The sequence below is a fragment of the Tenrec ecaudatus genome, chromosome 1, assembly GCF_050624435.1.
Source record: "Tenrec ecaudatus isolate mTenEca1 chromosome 1, mTenEca1.hap1, whole genome shotgun sequence".
Lineage (NCBI taxonomy): Eukaryota > Metazoa > Chordata > Mammalia > Afrosoricida > Tenrecidae > Tenrec > Tenrec ecaudatus.
In genome coordinates this window covers 262,900,593-262,922,258 of record NC_134530.1, presented here as the reverse complement: position 1 = coordinate 262,922,258, position 21,666 = coordinate 262,900,593, and the positions used below count along the sequence as shown (strand labels likewise).

The 21,666-nt window shown below is 41.2% G+C and overlaps 1 protein-coding gene across 1 annotated transcript; it reads left to right on the top strand.

Moving 5' to 3' along the window:
* Positions 1-34: 34 nt before the first annotated feature.
* On the top strand, positions 35-19,890 carry FSAF1 (40S small subunit processome assembly factor 1). The gene is made up of 7 exons (XM_075531998.1): positions 35-157; positions 3,189-3,532; positions 16,813-16,869; positions 17,604-17,699; positions 17,837-17,923; positions 18,435-18,487; positions 19,511-19,890. The coding sequence occupies exons 1-7, from the start codon at positions 70-72 to the stop codon at positions 19,644-19,646; spliced, it is 861 nt and encodes a 286-aa protein (XP_075388113.1). The 5' UTR covers positions 35-69; the 3' UTR covers positions 19,647-19,890.
* Positions 19,891-21,666: the final 1,776 nt, after the last annotated feature.

Sequence of the window (21,666 nt, the reverse complement as noted above, 5' to 3'; positions counted from 1 at the left end):
CACGCGCGCGTGCGCAGATCCACCGGAACCCGGAAGCGGGCGCGGCGCGGTCCCTGGACAGGCTCCGCGATGGCGCACGCGGAGCCGCTGGCGTCTGGTTCTCCTGCCGCCTCCGAGACGCTTCTGGATACTTTGCTGCTGAACCTCTACGACTTCGGTGAGCCCGGGCCTCGGGAGCCCACGTGGGCAGGAGACCTGAGGAGTGAGGGTCAACGGTGCGCCCGCAAATGGTGGGAAGGGGGGCTTACCAACTGTACTGACGTGGTTCTGACTGCCCCGGGCCTGAGTCCGGTCCTGGGGCGGCGTCACCTCCCACCAACCGATCCCGAACCAGACCACATGGAATCCCAAGTAACTCTGTAATCATCTGTTTTAATTATAGAATACTGTAAGGGTTAGTTATAAATTGCCCAAATGTAATATTTCTTGGATTTTACCAGTAATAATAAAATTGTAAATTTCTTCGAATTAGGCGGTACATTATTAGTGACTTAGCCGAAGCCTTTAATTTCCCCCCTCCTTTTCCTTTAATTTTTACTTCATTCTATTAAAAATCATTGATATACTTACACAACTACTTTAGTTAGCACAGTATTATAGCTAAAACACCAGAATATTTGACAAGATCATGTACTCTGGAAAGAAAACAACCACATCACGTCCCCACCCCCAGCCAGTCCCTGGGCTTTGGGGCTCACCTCAAGGGGAGTCCCTGGGGCACATTGGGGTCCAGTGAATGGTGTGACCCTTTCCTGGGCATGCCTACACAGTAGGGTATGCTGGGCCCCTCTAGGGTTTCCAATATGGGCTCCAATAAATTTCTTCCCTTTTGCTTAAGAAAAGAAAAGAAAACAACCACATCAATTGAGTAATAATGACAACTAAAGGTTTAAAATGTAAATTAGCCAAGAGTTTTAGTCTTGTAGGTATAGTGATACATATACTGGGCTTAGGAAAGATGTTTTTGTTCTAATTACAGGGATGTTTTTTAAAATGAAATACAGATCGTTATTTTAAAATCGCCTCCTCAGACATTATCACCTGGTGCAATCTATACCCATGTTCTAGTGACAGCACTCCTGAGATTCTCCTTTTCCTGCCTCTGCAATGGACTCTGTTGAGTTATTCTTATGAATCAAGCCTGTAACCCTTCCCAGGACAAACCTGGAAAACCAGGGTTTTCAGGACTAGTCCCGGTGGTATAGTGGGCTGTGTTGAACTGCAAAGCCCAATCCACCATTTTGTGGGAGAAAGATGAGACTTTCTGTTCCTGTAAAGATTTACAGTCCAGAATCCCACATTCTACTTTGCAACTCATTCTACTTTGTTTTACAGCAGTGGTTCTCAACCGTTCTAATGCCGCAACCCTTTAAAGCAGTTCCTCATGTTGTGGTGAACAAATCCCCCAACCCCCAACCATGAAATTATTTTCATTGCTACTTCATAACTGTAATTTTGCTACTGTGATGAATCGGGCCACCCTGTGAAAGGGTCGTTCGACCCCCAAAAGGGTCGTGACCCACAGCTTGAGAATGGCTGCTTTATTTTGATGAGGAAAAGGACAATAAAAGCACTCATTATTAAAGATTACTAAAGCACCTGCTTCTAAGTAGGAAAATGGTTCCACCTGCTCAGAAGCACTTCCATAAGAAAGCCCAAATTCTTTGTGTGTGTACCAAAGACATTACTGTCTTTAAGGCATGAACACCCTTCCTAAATTTATAATGCGATGTTTTAAAAGTTATTTTTATTTTAGGTGCTCAAAATTCTAAGGTCACCTAAACAAAACACATAATAGCTTAAAATACTGAGAGTTTCCAATGTATCACATGCTTCTCACAGTGTTTACACATTTAATTTTAAGAATTCTACAAATTGGATATTGTTAGTACCTATCTACTCTCTATGCTGTCATTAAGGATCCCTGGTGGTATACCGACTTAAACACTGGGCTGCTTGCTTACCAGAAGGTTCAAACCACCAGTCACTTTGAGGGAGAAAAATGAGGCTTTCTGCTCCCATAAGATTTACAGTCTCCAAAATGAGTGCATAAGCAAATGTCTTGAAGAAAGCTGATGGTGCCCAGCTGTCAAGAGATAGAGTGTCTGTGGTCTTAAAGGTTTGAAGATAAACAAGTGGCCATCTAACTCAGAAGAGAGTCCACATGGAAGAAAGCACACCAGTCTGTGTGATCATGTGGTGTCGATGGGATTAGGTATCAGGCATCAAGGACCCAGAACAAAAAATCCTATCATGAATGAGGGAGAGTGTGGAGTGGAGACCCAAGGCCCATTGGTAGGCAACTGGACACCCCCTTACGGAAGGGTCATAGGGAGGAGAGAAGCCAGCCAGGGTGCAATATAGCACTGATGAAGCATACAACTTTCTTCTAGTTCTTTAAGGCTTCCATCTCCCCTACTATCATGATCCCAATTCTCCCTTACAAATCCGGCTAGACCAGAGCATGTACCGGTGTACAGAGAAGAGGTGGAGACACAGGGAATGAGGACAGATAAACCCCTCAGGACCAATAATGACAGTTACGATGCCAGAAGGGCTTGGGTAAGGTGGGAGGAGAAAGGGTGAACCTATCACAGTGATCTGCATATAATACCCTCCTACGGGGATGAACAATAGAAAAGTGGGTGAAGGAAGACATAGGTCAGTGTAAGACATGGGAAAATTAGAAATTATCAAGGGTTCATGAGGGAGGGAGAAAGATGAGCTGATACCAAGGGCTCAAGTAGAAAAATCTTTTGAAAATGATGGCAACATATGTACAAACATACTTGACACAATGGATGTATTTATGGATTTAGACAGCTGTACAAAATTCAGCTTCATGAGTCAGAATCAACACTAAGTTTGTATTGTGGTGGTGGTCGTTTAGTTTGTTTTTAAGAAACTGGATGCCCTGGCAGACAGTTTTGTTCAAAGCATGAGTCAGCTGAAATGACCAGTTCCCAAGGACCATGGTGGGGACTAGAGCCATTGTGCTAATGCTGTTATCAAGGAAAGAACCATGGTGTACTTTACATTCTGTCTATTATGCATGTGTAGTGCTATTCAAGGAGAACAGGCAGTTTATTTCTTTATACTTGTGGGTACTTGGTGCATTCATGTGGTTTAAGATTGGATATAGCTAAAACCAAGATTTAATTTTTTCCTTTTTGTGTTTGAACAAACAGGAGAGAGGGAAGATGAAACAAAACAGATAAAGGGAAAAGAGAAAAGGGAAAGCAAAAAGAGAGATTTGAGAACCACAGTCGTTGTGTCAGAAGAACCAGCGCCTCTTCCTAATTCTCGTGCAAGAGGCCAAAGGAAAAGTGCTTCCAGCTTCTTCAAGGAACTCACAGAAGAGCTGCATTGTTCTTCTGCTGGGACTCCGACAGATATCCCTTCACAACCACACGGCCTTGCTGCAGTCCCTTCCTGTCCCCTGAAGAACAATAGAGAGTTTGTAGAAGTGGTAGAATTCTACAGCAAGCCCCAAAAAAGAAAACCGAAGCCTGAGCAACATGAAAACACACAGGTAATGAAGTGGTTTGTATCCCTGTGCATTAAAACCATTGGTATTAGAAAGTTAGATGAGTAAGTTTATATTCCTCATGACCACGGTGAAGCTCTCGGACTTGATGCAGGATTCACAGGACTCAGCACTTGTACTCCCCTTTGCAGTTCATTACAGCAAAAGGCTACAGAGGAAAATCAGCAAAGGGGAAAAGAACAGGTAACGTGCTTAACGCCCCGCAAACCAGGATGGCAACTCATACAAAAGTATTGTGAGCTAAGTGAGTAACTAAAAAGTAAGTTAACGAAGGATGCTTTACGAGCCTGGTGCCCAGCGGTTTTATTGTGGGTCAGTCACACAGGGTCGGAGTGCTTGCGTGAAGTGACCTGTTGCTAATGGTCCAGACCTCAAGAATGAAAGCAGCTGTTAACTATAAACCAGTGTGTTTCTACTTAGTCTCTGAGCAAACCCATGTAATGTGGCTTGAGGCCTCCGTCATGCAAAAACACTTTTAAAATACAGGATATTTTAAGCTCTGTTCCCAGCAACCAGCCAAGCATTAGTTAGGAACACAGCATTTCCTTGAAAATGTGTACAATTTGATAAACCTGGGCTTCTGACTGAACCCTTTTTCATTAATTGGCCGGTTTGAGTAGTGTCAGTAAAATTCAGCCATGCAACCCAATTTCTGGTGCTCTGTTTGCCCGTCACTGGTTTAGACACCGAACATATCAGGACCCTCCAAAAACAAGCAAAGAAACCACATAAGTTGTTTTCAAAGGAATGTATTTAAATTTTTTTTTACAAAACATCACCTTCAAAGTACTCTCCATTACACTTAATACATTTGTCAAATCTGCGACTCCATTCTTGGAAACATTTTTCAAACTCATCTGTTTGGTTGACTGACAGCACCTCCCTCGTTTTTTTTCTTCACCTCTTCTACGGTTAGTCGGCAAATCTCTGTCCTTTCACGTCTGACTTAATTTGCGAAAACAAAAAGTGGCGCGGAGAAGGTCAGGTAAGTCAGAGGCATGGGACAATAGAGGCAGGCTGTTTTTGCTCCAAACTGGCAAACTGAGATGGCTTTGTGAGCAGGTGCGTTGTCATGGTGGCAAAACCAGTCCCCCGTCTGTCGCAAATCAGGCCTTTTTTGTTGCACGTTGTTATGCTGTCTTTTCAGAACCTCTAAATAGAAAGCTTGATTTAACAGTCTGACCTGATGGAACAAACTCCAAATGCACTACGAGTCGACGTTTTCTTCTGTTAGGGAACTTAACATCACAAACAAGGTTTCTCATCAATCAATACTTCACCATTTTTTAAATGAGAAAAACACTAGTACACTTGAGTTTTTCTCATAGCGCTGTCCTTGTAAGGTGTGTTCAACACCACAACAGTTTCTGTGGCATTTTTCCCGAGCAGGAAACAGAATTCCACAGCTGCACGCTGTTTTCTCAAATCAGCCATCACACAAAATGAGGGTCTAGTGAAACTGCTTTTACGAAAAAATTCACTGTGACCAAAGAGAACCTTCCCAGGTGATGCCACTGGGTGCCCTCTAACTTAGGGCGAGTTGCTTGATGTGGGAAAAATGTGTGGAGCTCCACTGGGTGGAGCTTTCCTTCCCATTTTGGGGGGTGAGTACCCCTTCATAGAGCAGTAAACAAAATATGCAAAGCCCTCACCCTTGTGGTGCATACATTCTGGTGGGGAAACAATTTGATTTCACAAAGTAATAGGGAGGTGTGGTTCCCCATCTAAGCTGTCTCTGTTCCACAGGCTATCATAAAGTCTTTGTCAGTTTCACTGCCTAATTCTAGGGAGCCATTTCTGCATGGCATATAGAATTTTGTCTATTAAAAGAGGAAGGGAAGCTTGTGTTTATTTTCTGTGGTTGCTGTTAAAATTTGTCACCAACTGGGTGGCTTATAACAGCAGAAATTTGTTATATCCCAGTTTGACAGCTCTGAAGTTCGAAATCACTAACAAGGCTTCACTTTCTTTCTTCCAATTTCTGGTGGTTGCAGCTGTCCCTCGGCTTGTGATTGCACCACTCTAATCTCTGCCTTGTCTTCATACGTATATCTGAGTCTCGAATCTCTCTCTTTTATAAAGACACCTGTCATGGGATTTATGGATCCCTGGTGGCACAGTGGGTTAGGTTGGACTGCTTATTACAGAGTTGGCGATTTAAACCCACCAGCTTTTTCTTGAGATAAATATGAAACTGTCTACTCATGTAGATTTAGATTATTGGAACCTATATAGGGTGTGTTGTTCTGGGTAGACTAAAGATACAAATCCAGAGACACACATTTGTGTAAGAGCTTTATATCAGAGTAATTATATATTAAGAAAACAGCCCAGTTAGATCAAGTCCCTAAGTCCATTCTTAACCCATATGTCTGCTACTAGTCTATATATTCCTCTTCAGACTCACACCATATATGCAATGATGCTGAATGCAGGAAGATCACAGGCCAGGGGTGGCTGTGGAAGCATCTGCGCCCTGGTGCAGGTCTTCACGTGGCTCCTCTTAGCTCCAGGGCTTTGGCTGTCATCAGCATGGCTGTATGGGGCCTGTCAACAGGAATACAAACAGAGAAAATGTATCCAGCTTCCAGGGAGGAGGAGGAATTTCCAGAATCCTTAGGAGAAGGCCATGCCCACGTAGAGACACCGTTGGCTGTGACCCGATTGACAGGCTCCCTTTCAATGAAGTTGACAAACCCTTCAGTTGATAGGAAATTATGTAACTGTCACGGGCTGCTGTGAATTAGAATCAACTTGATAGCAGTGAGTGTGGTGGGTTTGAGTAAGTAGATTTAAAGCCTGCCCTAAATCTAGGGTGATCTTAAGATCCTTAATTACACTCAAAAACTATTTTTTCCAAAATACCTTATTTGTAAGTGTTAGGGATTAGGGGACACAGACATATCTTTGGGGAACCCCCTACAGGGTTAATTTGGCTTGTGTTGTTTATAAAGGTGTGGCACCTTTGTGGTCTTAAAAATCATCTATACTCTTTTCTAAAATGTTAAAACTTCATATCTAAGTCATAAGCATCTCTTACTGGAGTATTAATTACTCACAAATGCTCTAATCCTGTCTACCAATTTAAGAATCTAGGTCAGCTTTCCAACTTTTATGTGTGCTTCAACATGCTGGTCCACAAGGAAGTGTCACAGGCAATCAAGAAACTGATCCTGTGACTATCAGGCAGCCAGAGTCCCCAAAGTGGTCCTTGTTGTTCACCCTGGTGTACCACATAAATACTGTTTTCTGTCATGGAAAACATTAAGAAACTCTCTTTTACAGTGTAATGTTGTTTGGGCAATTAAATTAATGTAATGCTGTGTTTGGAAAAAAACTAACTCACTGCCATTGTTCCAATTCTAATGCATAGCAACTGTATAGGAGAGAGAACTGCCCTTGTGGATTTCTGAGGCTTTACAGCAATAGAAAGTCTCATCGCCCTCTGAGCAACTGGTGGTTTTGAACTGCAAGCTGCTGACCTTACAGTAACAGCCCAAGTCCAACTCATAGCCCACTAGACTACCGGGGCTCCTTTTGGCAACAGTCTTGGTTTGTTCATCTGCCTTGGACTTCATTTTCTTCTTACACTCATTCACGTTCCTGTTTTTAAAATGCAGAGTTTTCTTCTTCTTTTTTTTTTTTACATTTTATTAGGGGCTCATACAACTCTTATCACAATCCATATATATACATCAATTGTATAAAGCACATCCATACATTCCCCGCCCCAATCATTCTCAAAGCATTTGCTCTCCACTTAAGCCCTTTGCATCAGGTCCTCTTTCTTTTTCCCTCCCCGCTCCCCCCTCCCTCATGTGCCCTTTGTAATTTATACATCGTTATTTTGTCATATCTTGCTCTATCCGGAGTCTCCCTTCCCCCCCTTCCCTGCCGTCCATCTCCCAGGGAGGAGGTCACATGTGGATCCTTGTAATCAGTTCCCCCTTTCCAACCCACTCACCCTCCACTCTCCCAGCCTCGCCCCTCACACCCCTGGTCCTGAAGGTATCGTCCACCCTGGGCTCCCTGTGCCGCCAGCTCCCCTATGCACCACTGTACAACCCAGAGTTTTCTTAAAGCCCAAATCAAATCCATTGCTACTAAGTGAATTCTGGCTCATAGTGATTTTTTTTTAATTGAAAAAGTTTATATTTAGCATTAGCCAGCTGGGCTCACTTTAGATGATTCCAATTTTGTTGGCAACATCTAAAGCGTCATAGTCAGGAGCCAGTCGAACATATGCCTTCTTCTCCCCGTCAGGCCTGATCAAGGTGTTGACCTTGGCTACGTCAATGTCATAGAGCTTCTTCACAGCCTGTTTGATCTGGTGTTTGTTGGCTTTGACATCCACAATGAACACAAGTGTGTTGTTATCTTCGATCTTCTTCATGGCAGACTCTGTAGTCAAGGGGAACTTGATGATGGCATGATGGTCCAGCTAATTTCTCCTGGGGTGCTCTTCCGAGGGTATTTGGGCTGCCTTCTTAGTTTCAAGGTCTTGGGCCGCCGGAAGGTGGGTGGCGTGAGGATCTTCTTTCTTTTGTGTCTGTGGGCGCCTTGCAGCATGGCCTTCTTGGCTTTTAAAGCCTTTGCTTTGGCTTCCGTTTTGGGAGGGCCAGGAGCTTCCTTCTTCACCTTTGGCGCCATCTTCGTGAAAAGGGTCTCCCAAAGTGATTTTTTTTTTAAGCATGTATATTTTTTCAAGTAACTGCCAATAGGAAACCAGCGGAGCATAGTAATCCTACATAGGATTTCTTAGAGCGAAAGCCTTTATGGGGCAGATTGTCTCATCTTCCCTCAACGCTGCTGGTAGAGTTGAACCATTGATTTTGTGGCTAGCATTCTAATGCCTAACACACAGCCCCAATTGAGCTCTCCTTTCTGGCCCCCCCACAGTTTCATTGGCATATAATTTATATGTCGTATCATTGAATAGTTCAATTGTTCAATCGGATCAAGGGGAATTGTATTAAGAAACATTAGTTCTTATATCATGGTCCTCCCACACACTCACTTTCATGAAATGATCAAAAAATGAGGGTACTACAGCCAAGTGTGGTGAAGAAACCAGACAGTGCCTATCAGTCAGAATAGTGTCTAGGATCTGGGGTTTTAAAGACTTGTATTCAAACAAACAGCCATCTACGTGAGGAGTCAGCTGAGTCCACATGGAAGAAGAAGCACGACCTCATGCTAACGATCATACAACTAAGAATTGGTACAGAAGTTAGTCCATACTAACTAATCTGATCTCCTAGTAAGAGATCAAATAAGGGACTAGACCACTTCATATCAACAGATAGATAGATGTCAACCTTGAATGTGTGAAATCATCAATATTGCTAGAAATCGGGAGGGAGGGGGAAAAAAAAAAAAGAGGACCTGATGCAAGGGGCTTAAGTGGAGAGCAAATGCCTTGAGAATGATTGGGGCAGGGAATGTATGGATGTGCTTTATACAATTGATGTATGTATATGTATGGATGGTGATAAGAGTTGTATGGGTCCCTAATAAAATGTAAAAGAAGAAAAGAGAAAAAAATGATTAGGGCAAAGACTGTACAGATATGCTTTATACAATTGATGTATGTATATGTATGAAGTGTGAAAAGAATTGTATGAGCCCCAATAAATTGTTAAAAAATATATATATATATTGCTAGAAATCTGATGTGCCGGACAGAACTGTCCAGCTCAAGAGATTCATTACCGTTACTGGGTGGGAGTAAAGAAAGGAGAGAATTATTTAAATATTCAGAAAAAGAAGGAAACACTTCATGTATTTCAAATATCTCTGTATATAATTTTGTATGTGTCTGTGCATTTTTTGGTGATCAATATGTAATCACATTTTCCATTTCAAATTTTTTTATCTTGACATTAATTGCATTCATCGATCATGTTCGACCATCACTGTATAATTTGATTTTGTGGGTTTGAACATATCCCTGAAATCAAGATCTACGCCATTTTTTCCATAAGTAGTATTAATTTTTATCACACTAAGTAGATTAGAAAAGCTATCCTAACTTCAAATAAATGTAAAACTTTTTACTTTTTAGCAACTAGGAAGTAAGATTTTTTTCCATAGGTAGATTTTTTTTTAAGTACCCAGAACACATCTTTTGTGTTCGTCTTAATGAAGACATTTAATTTTGTCAATCAGTTGGGAAATAAGATACTGTGTGAAGAGAAGTACAAGCCAAATGAGAGCAAAGCGGCTTAACAGTAGATGGAGAATGCATGTATTGTGTCTACGGCACACTAATGATAGGACTAAATCCTAACAAGGTATCCTGAGCGCTTCCTCCATGCCCATTAGCATGTTTGCTCGTGACAACTCAGTTTTGAGTGTGGTGGTGGTAGATGTGGTTAGGTGCCATTGATCCCATGCACAACAGAATGAAACACTGCCTGGCTCTGCACCATCCTCAAAATTGTTCCTATGCCTTACAGCCGCTGTGTCAATCCGTCTCGTTGAGGACCTTCCTCTTTTTTGCTGCCCCTCCACTTTTCCAATCATATCTGTTGTTGATTGGGTTTCCTTGAAGGCAGATATAGTGCTATCACAGACAGCATTGTATTTCAAGATCAATTTTGAAATATCCTTTTTGACAACGAGCCATGCCATGCCTCTTGCTTGTGTCATTCCTGGTGTCTTAAGTGATGATTTCCTGATTCCCGATGGTCAAGACCAGTCCACTTCAGCTCACTGATGCCTAGGAGTATGGTAGCAATGATACAGGGCTGCAGTGATGGCTAGTTAATAAGACTATCATTGTTCAAGTCCTCCACTTATTGACCTTGTCCTGCATACTGGTTAGGTGCCACAGAATGAAACACTGCCTGCTTCTGCACCATCCACGCAGTTCTGTTTGCACTCATTGTTGCAACCATTTTGTCGGTCCCATCTCATCAAGGATCGTTCTCTTCACTGCCCTTCTACTTTACCAAGCTTGATGCCCTTTTCCGGGGACTAATCTTTTCCAGATAACATGTCTAAAGTACATGAAATCTTGCCATCCTCGCTTTTGAGGAACAGTCTGGCTTTAATTCTTTTAAGACAAGATATGTTTATTTTGGCAGTCTATGGTACTTTAATATTTTCACCAGCACTATGATGCAAATACATCCGTTCTTTAGTCTTTCTAACGTCCAACTTTGACATGCATCTGAAGCAATTGAAAGTGCCATAGAGGTGGTGGAATGGGATATCAATAATGGTTTCCACACAAAGAGTATAATCAGTGGCACTAAATTGCATATGTAGCAGTTGTTGAATTGGAGAATGTTTTGTTGTGTATATTTTTGCCATAATTTAAAAAATTACACGAAAAAGAAAATACCATGGCTTGGATCAGGCACACCCTTGTCCTCAAGGTGTCCTCCATGCTCCTTACAATTTCAAGAGACCTTGTACAGCAGGTGTACGTGGCCTTTGATTTCTTGACTGCTGCTTCCATGAGCATTGATTGTGGATCCAAGCAAAATCAAATCCTTGACAACTTTCATCTTTTTTTTCTCCATTTAGAATGATGCTGCCTCTTGGTCCAGTTTTGAGAATTTTCTTTTTTGAGAATTTGTTTCTTTACCTTTAATTATAATCCACATTGAAGGCTGCAAGTGCTTCAAGTCCTCATTTTTTAGTAACTGAGGTTGTGTTATCTTCATACTTCAGCTTTTTAATGAGCCTTTCTCTAATCCTGATACCACATCCTCTTTCATATAACCCAGCTTCTCTGATTTCCTCAGCTTATAGATTGTATACATAGGGTGAAAGGATACAACCCTAATGCATATCTGTTCTGATGTTAAACTATGCAGTCTTCCCTTGTTCTCTTTGAATGACTGCCTCTTTCTTGATCCATGTACAAGTTCTGCAGGAGCACAATGAAGTGTTTTGGATTTCCCATTCTTCCTAATGTTATCCATAGTTAGTTATGATCCACACAGTTGAATGCCTTTGAATAATCAATAAAACAAATAATTTTCTGACTTTCTATACCTTGAGCAAAGATCCATCTGATAGCAGCAATGCTATCCTTCATGCCACATCATTTTTTGAATCACGCTTGACTTTATAGCAATTTCCTGTCAATATACTACTGTAATTGTTAAATAATCTTCATAAAAATCTTAGTTACATGCCATAGTAGGATAATATTAGATAATTTCTACATTCTGTGGGGTAACCTTTCTTTGGAGTGGGTACAAATAAAGATTTCTTCCTGTTAGTTTACCACTTAGCTGTGTCCCAGGAGGCTATCTTCCAAATTTCTTGGCATGGAAGAGTGAGTACTTCTGTTACTTCATCAGTGCATTGAGACATTTTAATTGGTGTTCCGTCAATTCCTGAAACCTTGTTTTTTCGTAATATTTTCGTAATGCCTTCAGTGCATGTTTAACGTCTTCAGTACTATCAGCATATCTTGATTATATGCTATGTATTGGACAGGGTTCTCTAGAGAGACAAACCAGATTGCTAGTAATTATATATAAATATATTTATAAAGATAGATATATAATTCAAGAAATAAACCGTTAAATAATAGACAGATAGATAATACAAGAAATTAACAGTTAAGTTATAAAGCAGTGAGACACTAGCAGTCCTTCAAGTTTTTGAGAGCTGCCAGTTACTAGTCCCCTTCTGTAGAGAGAGCTGGGCTATATATACCCAGGCAGCAAACTGCAGGGCAGGTCCCCAACTGTCATCAACTGTCAGTCCCCAGCTTCAGAGATGAACATTCCAATCGTGTGGGCTTAAAGGGACCTCAACTTACAGCGACACAGTCCACATTGCTAGGCATCCCACAGATAGTGTACCCCTTTAAACTGAGGCACAGAACAAGCAAGCCATTTATCCCTCTGCCCTTCAGTTAATCCTACATGTGTTTATCGGCCAGGCTGGCACAATAAACTATAGCATGCTATCTTTGAGAAGATTGAATAAAATAAAAAATTAAAGCCTTAAGTTGCAATATTAAATTCTATGGGCAAACTCCAGTGGCATAGTGGTTACACATTGGACTGCGATCCACAAGGTTAGCAGTTCAAAACCACCAGCTGCTCTTTGTGACTTCTGTAAACCATTAGCAGTTTCAGAAACTTGCAGCTACAGTTCTACCCTGTCCTATAGGTTTGCTATGAGTTGGCATTGACTCACTGGCAGTGAAGTAGTAAACTGTTCAATCATAGCAAGTGTACTTGAATCCTATTCAGTACTGTGAGATCACACACAAACATGTTTTATATTTATAATGTATAGGTCCTGAGTAAATAGAAGAGCCATAGTGGCTTAGTAGTTCTGAGTTGAGCTGCTAAATGTGAGCTTAACAGTTTGAATCCACCAAATGTTCCTCAGGAGAGAGATGAGGCTTTCTTCTCCCATAAAGAATTACAGTCTTGGAAACCTACTGTGGCAGTTCTACCCTGCTTTATGGGGTTGCTATGAGTCAGAATTGACTCCATGGGCATGAGTTTGGGGTTTTTTTTGTTTTGAGTAAACAGACCCCTTATGACCTCCTCTAGCTACAAAATCCAACTCCAGACAAATCCAAGGCCAAAGTCAAAACATGTCTTCACGCTTCATCCTCCTTTCAGCCTATTCCTTCCCTAACACTCTTCTGCTGGGTTCAATAATCCATTGCACTGGCCGCACACAAGTCCAGACCATAAAGTTAAGTTGGTTTATTAGAGAAGAGATTGCCACAAGTCAGGATCTGTAAACAATGAGAATGCAATCAATGGTCCAAAGCAGTACCTCACCTCAACCAGTAGCCAAGTCTTTATTCAGGCCTCAGCCTCTCAGCCATGTGTCCTTTGGCCTTTGCCTCCTCAGGCCAAGAAGTAAGCCCCATTGCTCGGATCCTCTTAGTCTCAACACTTCTCCTCTGCCGTAGCTCATGGTCTTCTTGCTTTGGCATCTGCTCACTGCCTGGCTCCTTTGCTCTGCTACATGGTCTCTGGACCACAGTTATTCTGGTCTCTGGTCTTGAATATCCTCCACTGGTGGCCCTTCCTTAATGGTCCCCGAATTCTCTCTCTCTGCTTCTGAGATGGCTCTTAAACACAGAGAAATGACTTTGATGGAGGTTTGGTTTTGTCATTCAGCAGACCATACACCAAGGAAACATCTTCTAATAAAGTGGAACTCAGAATAGAATTCCCTCCAAAATGGGATTATAACTACCAGCATAGAGGTTAGTATTTATAATACATTACAGAAGATCCCTAATTTACATCTCAGGTCTCTAAGATATTACAAACAGTTAAGTGCTTGACTGCTAACCAAAAAGTTGGTGCTCAAAGATGCCACAGAAGTAAGGTGTAGATTATCTGTTTCCTTAAAGATTACAGTTAAGAAAACTGGATTTAGTTCTACTTTGCAACACATGGAATCATCTTGAGTGGGAATCTAATTGATGGCCTTGGGTTTTTCGGTTGGCTAGTTTGACGTAAGTACAGTACTCTAAGTAGACATTTCATGAGGAAGCAAAAGTTTGTATAAGGAGAAACTAGGTTGATGCAAAGGTATGTTTTGGGCATTGTGTGGGGCAGAGCCCTTTACCATTACCACATCCTGCTTAGCAGAAATGGTATAGATGCCCTGTCTTGGTCACCAGTTCAGGAGTGACTGCCTCCCTTCCCTTGCCCTCTTCCGAGGAGAGAGGTGCCATCTCTAGAAATTAGTTTTACAGCCCATGTCCTGTTTGTATAAATGAAAAGGCTGGATTAAATAATTAGGAGTATCAGGGTTAGGCAGGATTGACTAGAGAAATATGTGTGAGAAAGAGCTTTATATCAAGGAGTAATTGGATATCAAGAAAACATACGAGCCCAGTCCAAATCAAGCACATAAATCCCTCTTCAGACTCATGGGGCAACATGTGATGACAGAATGCATGAATGTCACAGGCTGATGAGTGCAGAGTCCTGTGGATCTGGCAGTGGAAGGCATCACAAGGCTCTGACAGGTCTCAGCTGCATGAAGAAGAGAGGTAAAATTCCCCTTATGAGAAGGTCACTCCCACAAGTAGTTACTATAGGCTGTGACCTGATTGACAGGCTACACTCAACACCTGTACTCTTATATCTTCAAATTGACATGAAATTATGTAGCTACCACAATCATTGACAGAACATTGTTGTTCATTGCCATCAAATCAATCCCTGACTCAGCTCTATTCTCAATGGGACAAAATAGTCCAGAAGTTCCACAGAAACCAGTTCAGTCTAATAGAAGCTTGCAAGCCTCCACTATGCTTGGGGTATATGCTTGGGGTACATTGCTATGCTTGGGGTGACTATGCTTGGGGTACATTGACCAAGAATCAAACCTAAGCTACTCTTACAGAAGAAGAGGATTCTACCACTGAACCACCAATGTAGTTTCCTTAAAATCTCAAGCTTCTGTTCAAGTACATGGACTAATATTAGTCACAGAGGATAGATCGATATATAGTATGAGTCACATATATGTGTGTATTTTTTTTCTTTGTAATGTGTTTTGAAAATCATTTTATTGGGGCCTCTTAACATCTGTTACAGCATTGACTCATAGTGCTTTTGGCGTTTGTTCCACCAGGTCAGACTATTAATAAAGCTTTCTATTTAGAGGGTCTAAAAAGATTACATAACAGTGTGACCAAAAAAAAAAAGACCTGATTTGTGGCAAACGGGGGCTGGTTTTGCCACCACGATAATGCACCTACTCACGTAGCCATCTCGCTATGCCAGTTTTGGCACAAAACAGCCAGCCTCTCTTGTCCCACACACCTGACTCACCTGACCTCACTTCATGTGACTACTTTTTGTGAAGTGGGACATGAAAGGACAGCAATTTGATGACTGACTTAGAAGAGGTGAAGAGACAACAGATGTACAAATATGCCTGATACAATTGATGTTTGGATTGATTTAAGCAATGTAAGAGCCCTCAATAAAATGATACAAAATAATTTTAAAAGGTGAAGAGAAAAGCGAGGGAGATGCTGTCAGCCATCCAAACGGATGAGTTTGAAAAGTGTTTCCAAGAATGGAATTGCAGATTTGACAAATGTATTAAGTGTAATGGAGAATACTTTGAAGGTTATAAGATTGTTCTGTAAAAAAATTTAAATGTATAGGGTTGAAAAAAAAACACCTTTTGTGTGTGGGGGTATCCCCTTGTAAGTAGGAACTTTATTATCAAGAAGTAACTTAAAGAAAGTATACTAGCTCAGTCCAACTCAAGTCTATGAGTCTGATGCCAGAAAAGCGAATGACAGAAAAGGTGACACGAGATACAAGAAGATCATAGGCCTGTGAGTGCGGTCCTGTGCATCCAAAGTTACATGGTAGTGTGCCACCGACAGCTCTCAGAGTCAGGTGGCCTTCCTGAGGCTGCTCCTGGAGGAAGACAAACAGTCCCAGCAAGGAGGGAGGGTGCAGTGGCAGAGAGTGGAAGGATCCCCAGTATTGCTCATAAAAAGGCCACCTCCCCAAGGCAGCAGCATCAGACTGTGACCTGATTGATAGATTGGACTCTACCCCTGAAATTTCATACAAATTCAAGTTGACATAAATTCTGTCACAACTCATTTCTGTTACTTAGTGACCCTATATTACATAAAGCAGCTCCTTTGGGTTCCCGAAGCTGTGAATCTTTATGGGTACAGAAAACGTTACTCTTCTATGGAGTGGCTAGTGGGTTCAAACTACTAATCCAGTTCATAATCCACTACACCACCAGCCCCTCCTACGTTAGCATTTTATGCCCGCTTGTCTTTTTCTAATCCTTTCTCCCCTCCCCTACCAGTTTTCTGTGTGTAGTACATGAGATACAGTTAATGACCTTTCTTTTTTCTTAATTGTGACCAATCCTTTATTTAACTTTGAGACCTTAAAATTTTTTTGTTCTGTAGATCTATAGATGCAGTAACTGGATTGGGGTATGACAAAGGAGGATGGGGGAAATGGGGAGCGGACTACAATGAGCATGAGAAGAAAAATCCTGATATTGTGATGATTACACAAATCCTCAATATGAGTGAACAATTGTATGATATGAAATACACATGCCAATAAAACAATTGAAAAAAATCTCCATTTTTTCTTCTGTTGCCTCTTCACGTAGGCTTTTGTGCAGCATACTTGTATTGTGGTGAGTCTTCCAGCAGTGGGATAAATTTCAAAGCCTCTTTCGAGCATGTCTGCCCATTCGATAATAGATGGTACTTTAATGATTTTAGAAGCACAGATGATCTTTCTTATTTTTTCCAGACCAAAACCAGTGCCCTTGAGAAAGATGTGGACATGCCAGAATTTAACTTAGAAAAGGTAAATGTATGCGCTTTGAAATTTGACACCTTTCCTCCCCTAATTCCAAAAGAATTCACTATGTTCAAGCATCTAACGGGGAAATGGTTAAGTAATTGCACTGTGTTCACATGGCTGAATGTTATCTAACCATTTATAAAATGATGGTTCTGAAGACTGTGGGACTACATTGCCAACAATACAAAGGTAAGTCTTTTTAAAAATCAGAAATGTCTGTTTTCTGCGATTTTGGCTAGGCTTTTTAAAGTGCCCGAGAAAAGTGACCACGAGCAAGTAATTCAGCTACTAAAGACGGATTTTGTTGATTTTTCCTTAAGGAAAAAAAAACCCACACAAACAGGACTGTGTTTGAAACTGCTCTGATGAATGCTTTCTAGGTTTGAGAAGGTCCACTTGGAGGTGCACTTTTAAATGGAAATGATTGCCTTTTCTGGGAAATAGCTTGTTTTATAGAGCATCCTGAAGTCCCGCAAGTCTCCATTAGTTCTCTCACTGATTTGTAAAAGACTCTTTCTTTGCTTCAGCTTTCCAATCAGACCTGAGACGAAACAGCTGTCAGATGATAGCGTGTTCCTTAAACTACCATCACGGCATTATTACTAATTGTAGTCATTGCAGGCTGTGAAAACACATAAAAGTGTTTCATACTACAACACTTGGTTAAAATGCATTATTCCTAGCGATGTATTTCTTGTGTGGAATTTTTGGACTCTACTTCTGTTTTGTGTCCACAGGCTCGTCTGGAAGTGCACAGGTTTGGAATCACAGGTTATGGGAAAGGAAAAGAAAGGCTTCTGGAACAGGAACGGGCCATTATGCTGGGTGCCAAGGTGAGAGGCTGGGCTGCCTTCCATCACTAGCCAGCCAGCCAGCCAGAAAGGGGCAAGCCGTGCTCAAGTCAGAGTAAGACATTGGGAAGTTTCTGGAAAGTGAAAAAGTGATACATGTTCTTTTTCTTTCACTTCAGCCTCCCAAAAAGAGTTATGTTAATTACAAGATTTTGCAAGAGCAAATCAAGGAACAAAAGGCAGCAAAGGAGGAAGTAATGAACACGGTAAATAGAATACCCTCTTTTTCACTAAACTGGAGCTGAGAGGAACAGTTTACCACAATGTGCCCATCTCACTGAGCAACCCCAGTAATGCTTCCGTCAAATGACAAAATTCACACCATTTCTTTGATGGGCTACACTTCTGTAATGAGGCATATTGAAAGAAAAAGCTGGCTTTAAAATAGCAAGCTCCTTTTTGAATAATGTGATGGCACAGATCAAAGCTACTTTGACCTTCTACCTGTCTTCGTCATCTTTTGTGTTTTATGTAGTGTATAGTACGCAAGGGGCTATGAAAACCCACCCAAAGACTAGATGTTATGCGCCCCTATTGTGAGTGAACATGGGAGGGCTGACATTGTTACTGTCCGTGTTCTCTGGGAATGGTCTTTCACGTTCTTGAAAGTTTGTTATGTTTAACATGCCCACTAGAAACAAAAAAGTATTCAGAGTAAAGAATGGTATGACCATGACGTTTGGCCACAAATCTAACTAACTTAAATTATGAAACCAGGCCCGGGACACAGATGTTTTCAAGAAAAGGAAGAGGAAAGGTCAGGAAGACAGGTGAGCAGCACTACCAGGTTTTAGAATTGGGTGATGTGGATGCGTTTCTTAATGTTCTGAAAAGAATGCCTTGCAGTTCTTTGGTGTTTCAGCCTGTTAGAACCTTTTACTATTTCTCATTTTATCCAGACTAAGCCCTTTAGGGGGGGATATAGGATTGATAATCACCCAAGATCAAACAGCTAACCCCAGAACAGAATTAGGAACCCTCCATTTTCCTAATTCTTTAGCAGAAAAACTATTCCCTCCTAGGAGAGCCTGCAAATTGAACAACCTAGTCGCGGGCTATATTGCCTATTCATTTGCATACTGTGTAAGGTAGAACACCATACTTTTGAATAATGGAACTCTTGACTTCATTGCTTGGTGCTTGTTTCTTAACTTTTCCTCGGGTTATTTTCGTTCTTTTCCTGTCACTTTAAATGAGTGTTTCAAAGTGGACTCTTGTCATACTTCTAATGAACTTGTACATTCCATACGTTGGCCATCTTTTCTGGCCACATATATCTATTAGAGAGTGCCTATTGTGTGCCAGGCACATGAATGTGTTCAGTTGGCGCTATTGCCATGATCATTCTGATAGGCGTCCTATCCTTATGGAGCCTATATTTTAGTGAAGGGCGGCAGACTTGAACATGCAAATAAATAAGATGCTGTTGGATAGTAGCAGGAACTATGAAAAATTGAAGTTGAGCATTGTGAAAGAAAAGAATTGAGGATGTCCTTGGGTGTCACTCTAAGGAGGTGTCATCTGAGCTGGGAACTGAGTAAAGAGAAAGAAGTGGCCTGGGAAGATCTGGTAGAATACTCCAAAATTAGAAAAAGCAAGAAGGCCCTGGACAGAAGGCTTTTGGGGTGTTGAGGACTAGAGGAGGCCTGTGGAAATATATAAGGAGCAGAGGGAGGGGAGCCCAAGGAAGAGACTGGGCACTTGTAGGGCTCACAATGAGGTGGCCTTATTAATGATCCTGTGATTTTTCATCATAAGCTTGATTGTGTATCTTCCTCCCACTTTACACGTAGGAAATCCCAAAAGAAGTTGGCACCTAGTATCTTGTCAGGTGGATGTATTGGAAAGGTTGGAAAATTCAAAAATGGCACATTGATTCTGCATCCCGTTGACATCAAGAAAATAAACTCTTCCAGAGTGGCTAAATGAAGTACTTCATAAACTCAAAAGAGGAATGGAAACGTGCCATCATGCTGAACCTGAGCCTCTGCAATTGAAGTTGAAAAGATAGTTCTTAATTATTGAACGTTTTACCAACTGTGTTGTTACTGTTGGAAACAAAATCAAACAAATACTGTCTTTGTGGTTGTTCATATATTTTTTATGTTATCTAAAATATTGGGTCAGCTGTGGTGTGAGTATAGAATAAACCTACTGAAAATATTTTTTAATATTTCCCAGGAGGATCAATTTTGTTTTGTTTCACTATTGTGCTTTCGGTTTTGTATTAGTCTGGGTACTTTAGAGAAACAAACTTATTTATAAGAACTTATTTATAAGATAGTTTTATTTAAAAGGTATGTGCACATCAAGAAAACATCCTAACCCAGTGCTGCCCAAGCCCACAAGGCCAACATTAACCCATATGTCTGACACCAATTCACAAAGTCCTCCTCCTCACAAAACACACTATGATGCCGAGTCCAGGAGGAAAACCAAGTCAGTGAATGTGTAAGCATCTCAGTGCTGGCAGGGCTGTCCACACGGCTGCTCCAGCACCCAGGCCTGCATCGGGTAGGTCCAGTGGCTTCTCCTTGGGGATGTCTTGCAAGAAGTGAGCCTTGCCAGCTAAAGCAGGGAACTGGCTATGGCAGCTACACCTGATCTGACCATCAGAAAGCAAGAGACTTGAGAAAGGCGAGGCTCACTGAGCCATTTATCCCTCTCTGCTTCATTTACCCCTCTCTGCTTCATTTACCCCATGTGTTTATCGGCCAAGTTGGCACAATAAACTACCTCATGTTTTAATACAGTTACTCACAATCTTTTAGTTGCCAATATTTAACATTAAATTACTGTTTTAAACGATTTCATGTTACTGTGTAACAAAAGAGCTATGTAACAAGCAGATAATTGCTTTTTAGAAAAAGCTTAATTTTCATCTTACCAAGTATGTAAAATGTACTTTATGAGAAGTTACTTAAATAAAATATAACTTTTGTAGTTATACAAAGGGGTATCCCCCTCCAAAATTGAATTTTTTTTCAAAGCTGTGTATTAAAATTTTTTTTACAAAGCAACCATAGCACCTCAGAGTACTCTCGATTACACTTAATACGTTTGTCAAATCTGCAATTCTATTCTTGGGAACGTTTTTCATACTCATCTGCTTAGATAGCTGACAGCACCTCCCTCATTTTTTCCTTCACCTCTTTATACATCAAATCACTGTCCTTTAATGTCCCTCTTCATTCACAGAAAAAGAATTCACAGTGAGCAAGGTCAGGTGAGTCAGGTGTGTGGGACAAGAGAAGCATGTTGTTTTTGCCAAAAACTGGTGCACAGAGATGACTGTGCATTGTGGTAGCAAAACAAGTCCCTGTTTGCCCCAAATCAGGCGTTTTTTTGTCGCACACTGTTATGCAATCTTTTTAGAACCTCTAAATAGAAAGCTTGATTAACAATCTGAACTGGTGGAACAAACTCCAAATGCACTAATTTGACTTTTTCGTCTGTTCTGGAAGTTGTCAGATGTCCAGAGTGAGGTCTGTCTGCAATCAACATTTCACCTTTTTTGACATGAAAAAACTCGTACACTTGAGTTTTTCCCATAGCGCCGTCCTTGTAAGCTGTGTTTATATCACAACAGTTTGTGGCAGTTTTCCTGAGCAGGAAAAACATTTCACAGCTGCATGCTGTTTCTTAAATTTACCATCACAGAAAACCAAGGTTACAGTGAAACTGCTTTTACAAAAAAATTCACTGTGACCAGAGAACCTTCCCAGTTGACACCCTGGGTATACTAACAGAACAAGTTGCTCAATGCTCACCTAGCAGGAAAAATGTGTAGTACAAATGCTCTGCTCCGTCCAGCATAGTTCCGCTTTTTTATACCCCCTCGTATATGACTGACTGTTAAGACAACTGATGATTCGAATTCATATCCTAGGTCTTGAATTCAAGTGAAGATTTTCTTCAAAGCTGTACCATTGGGAAAACATGGAAATTT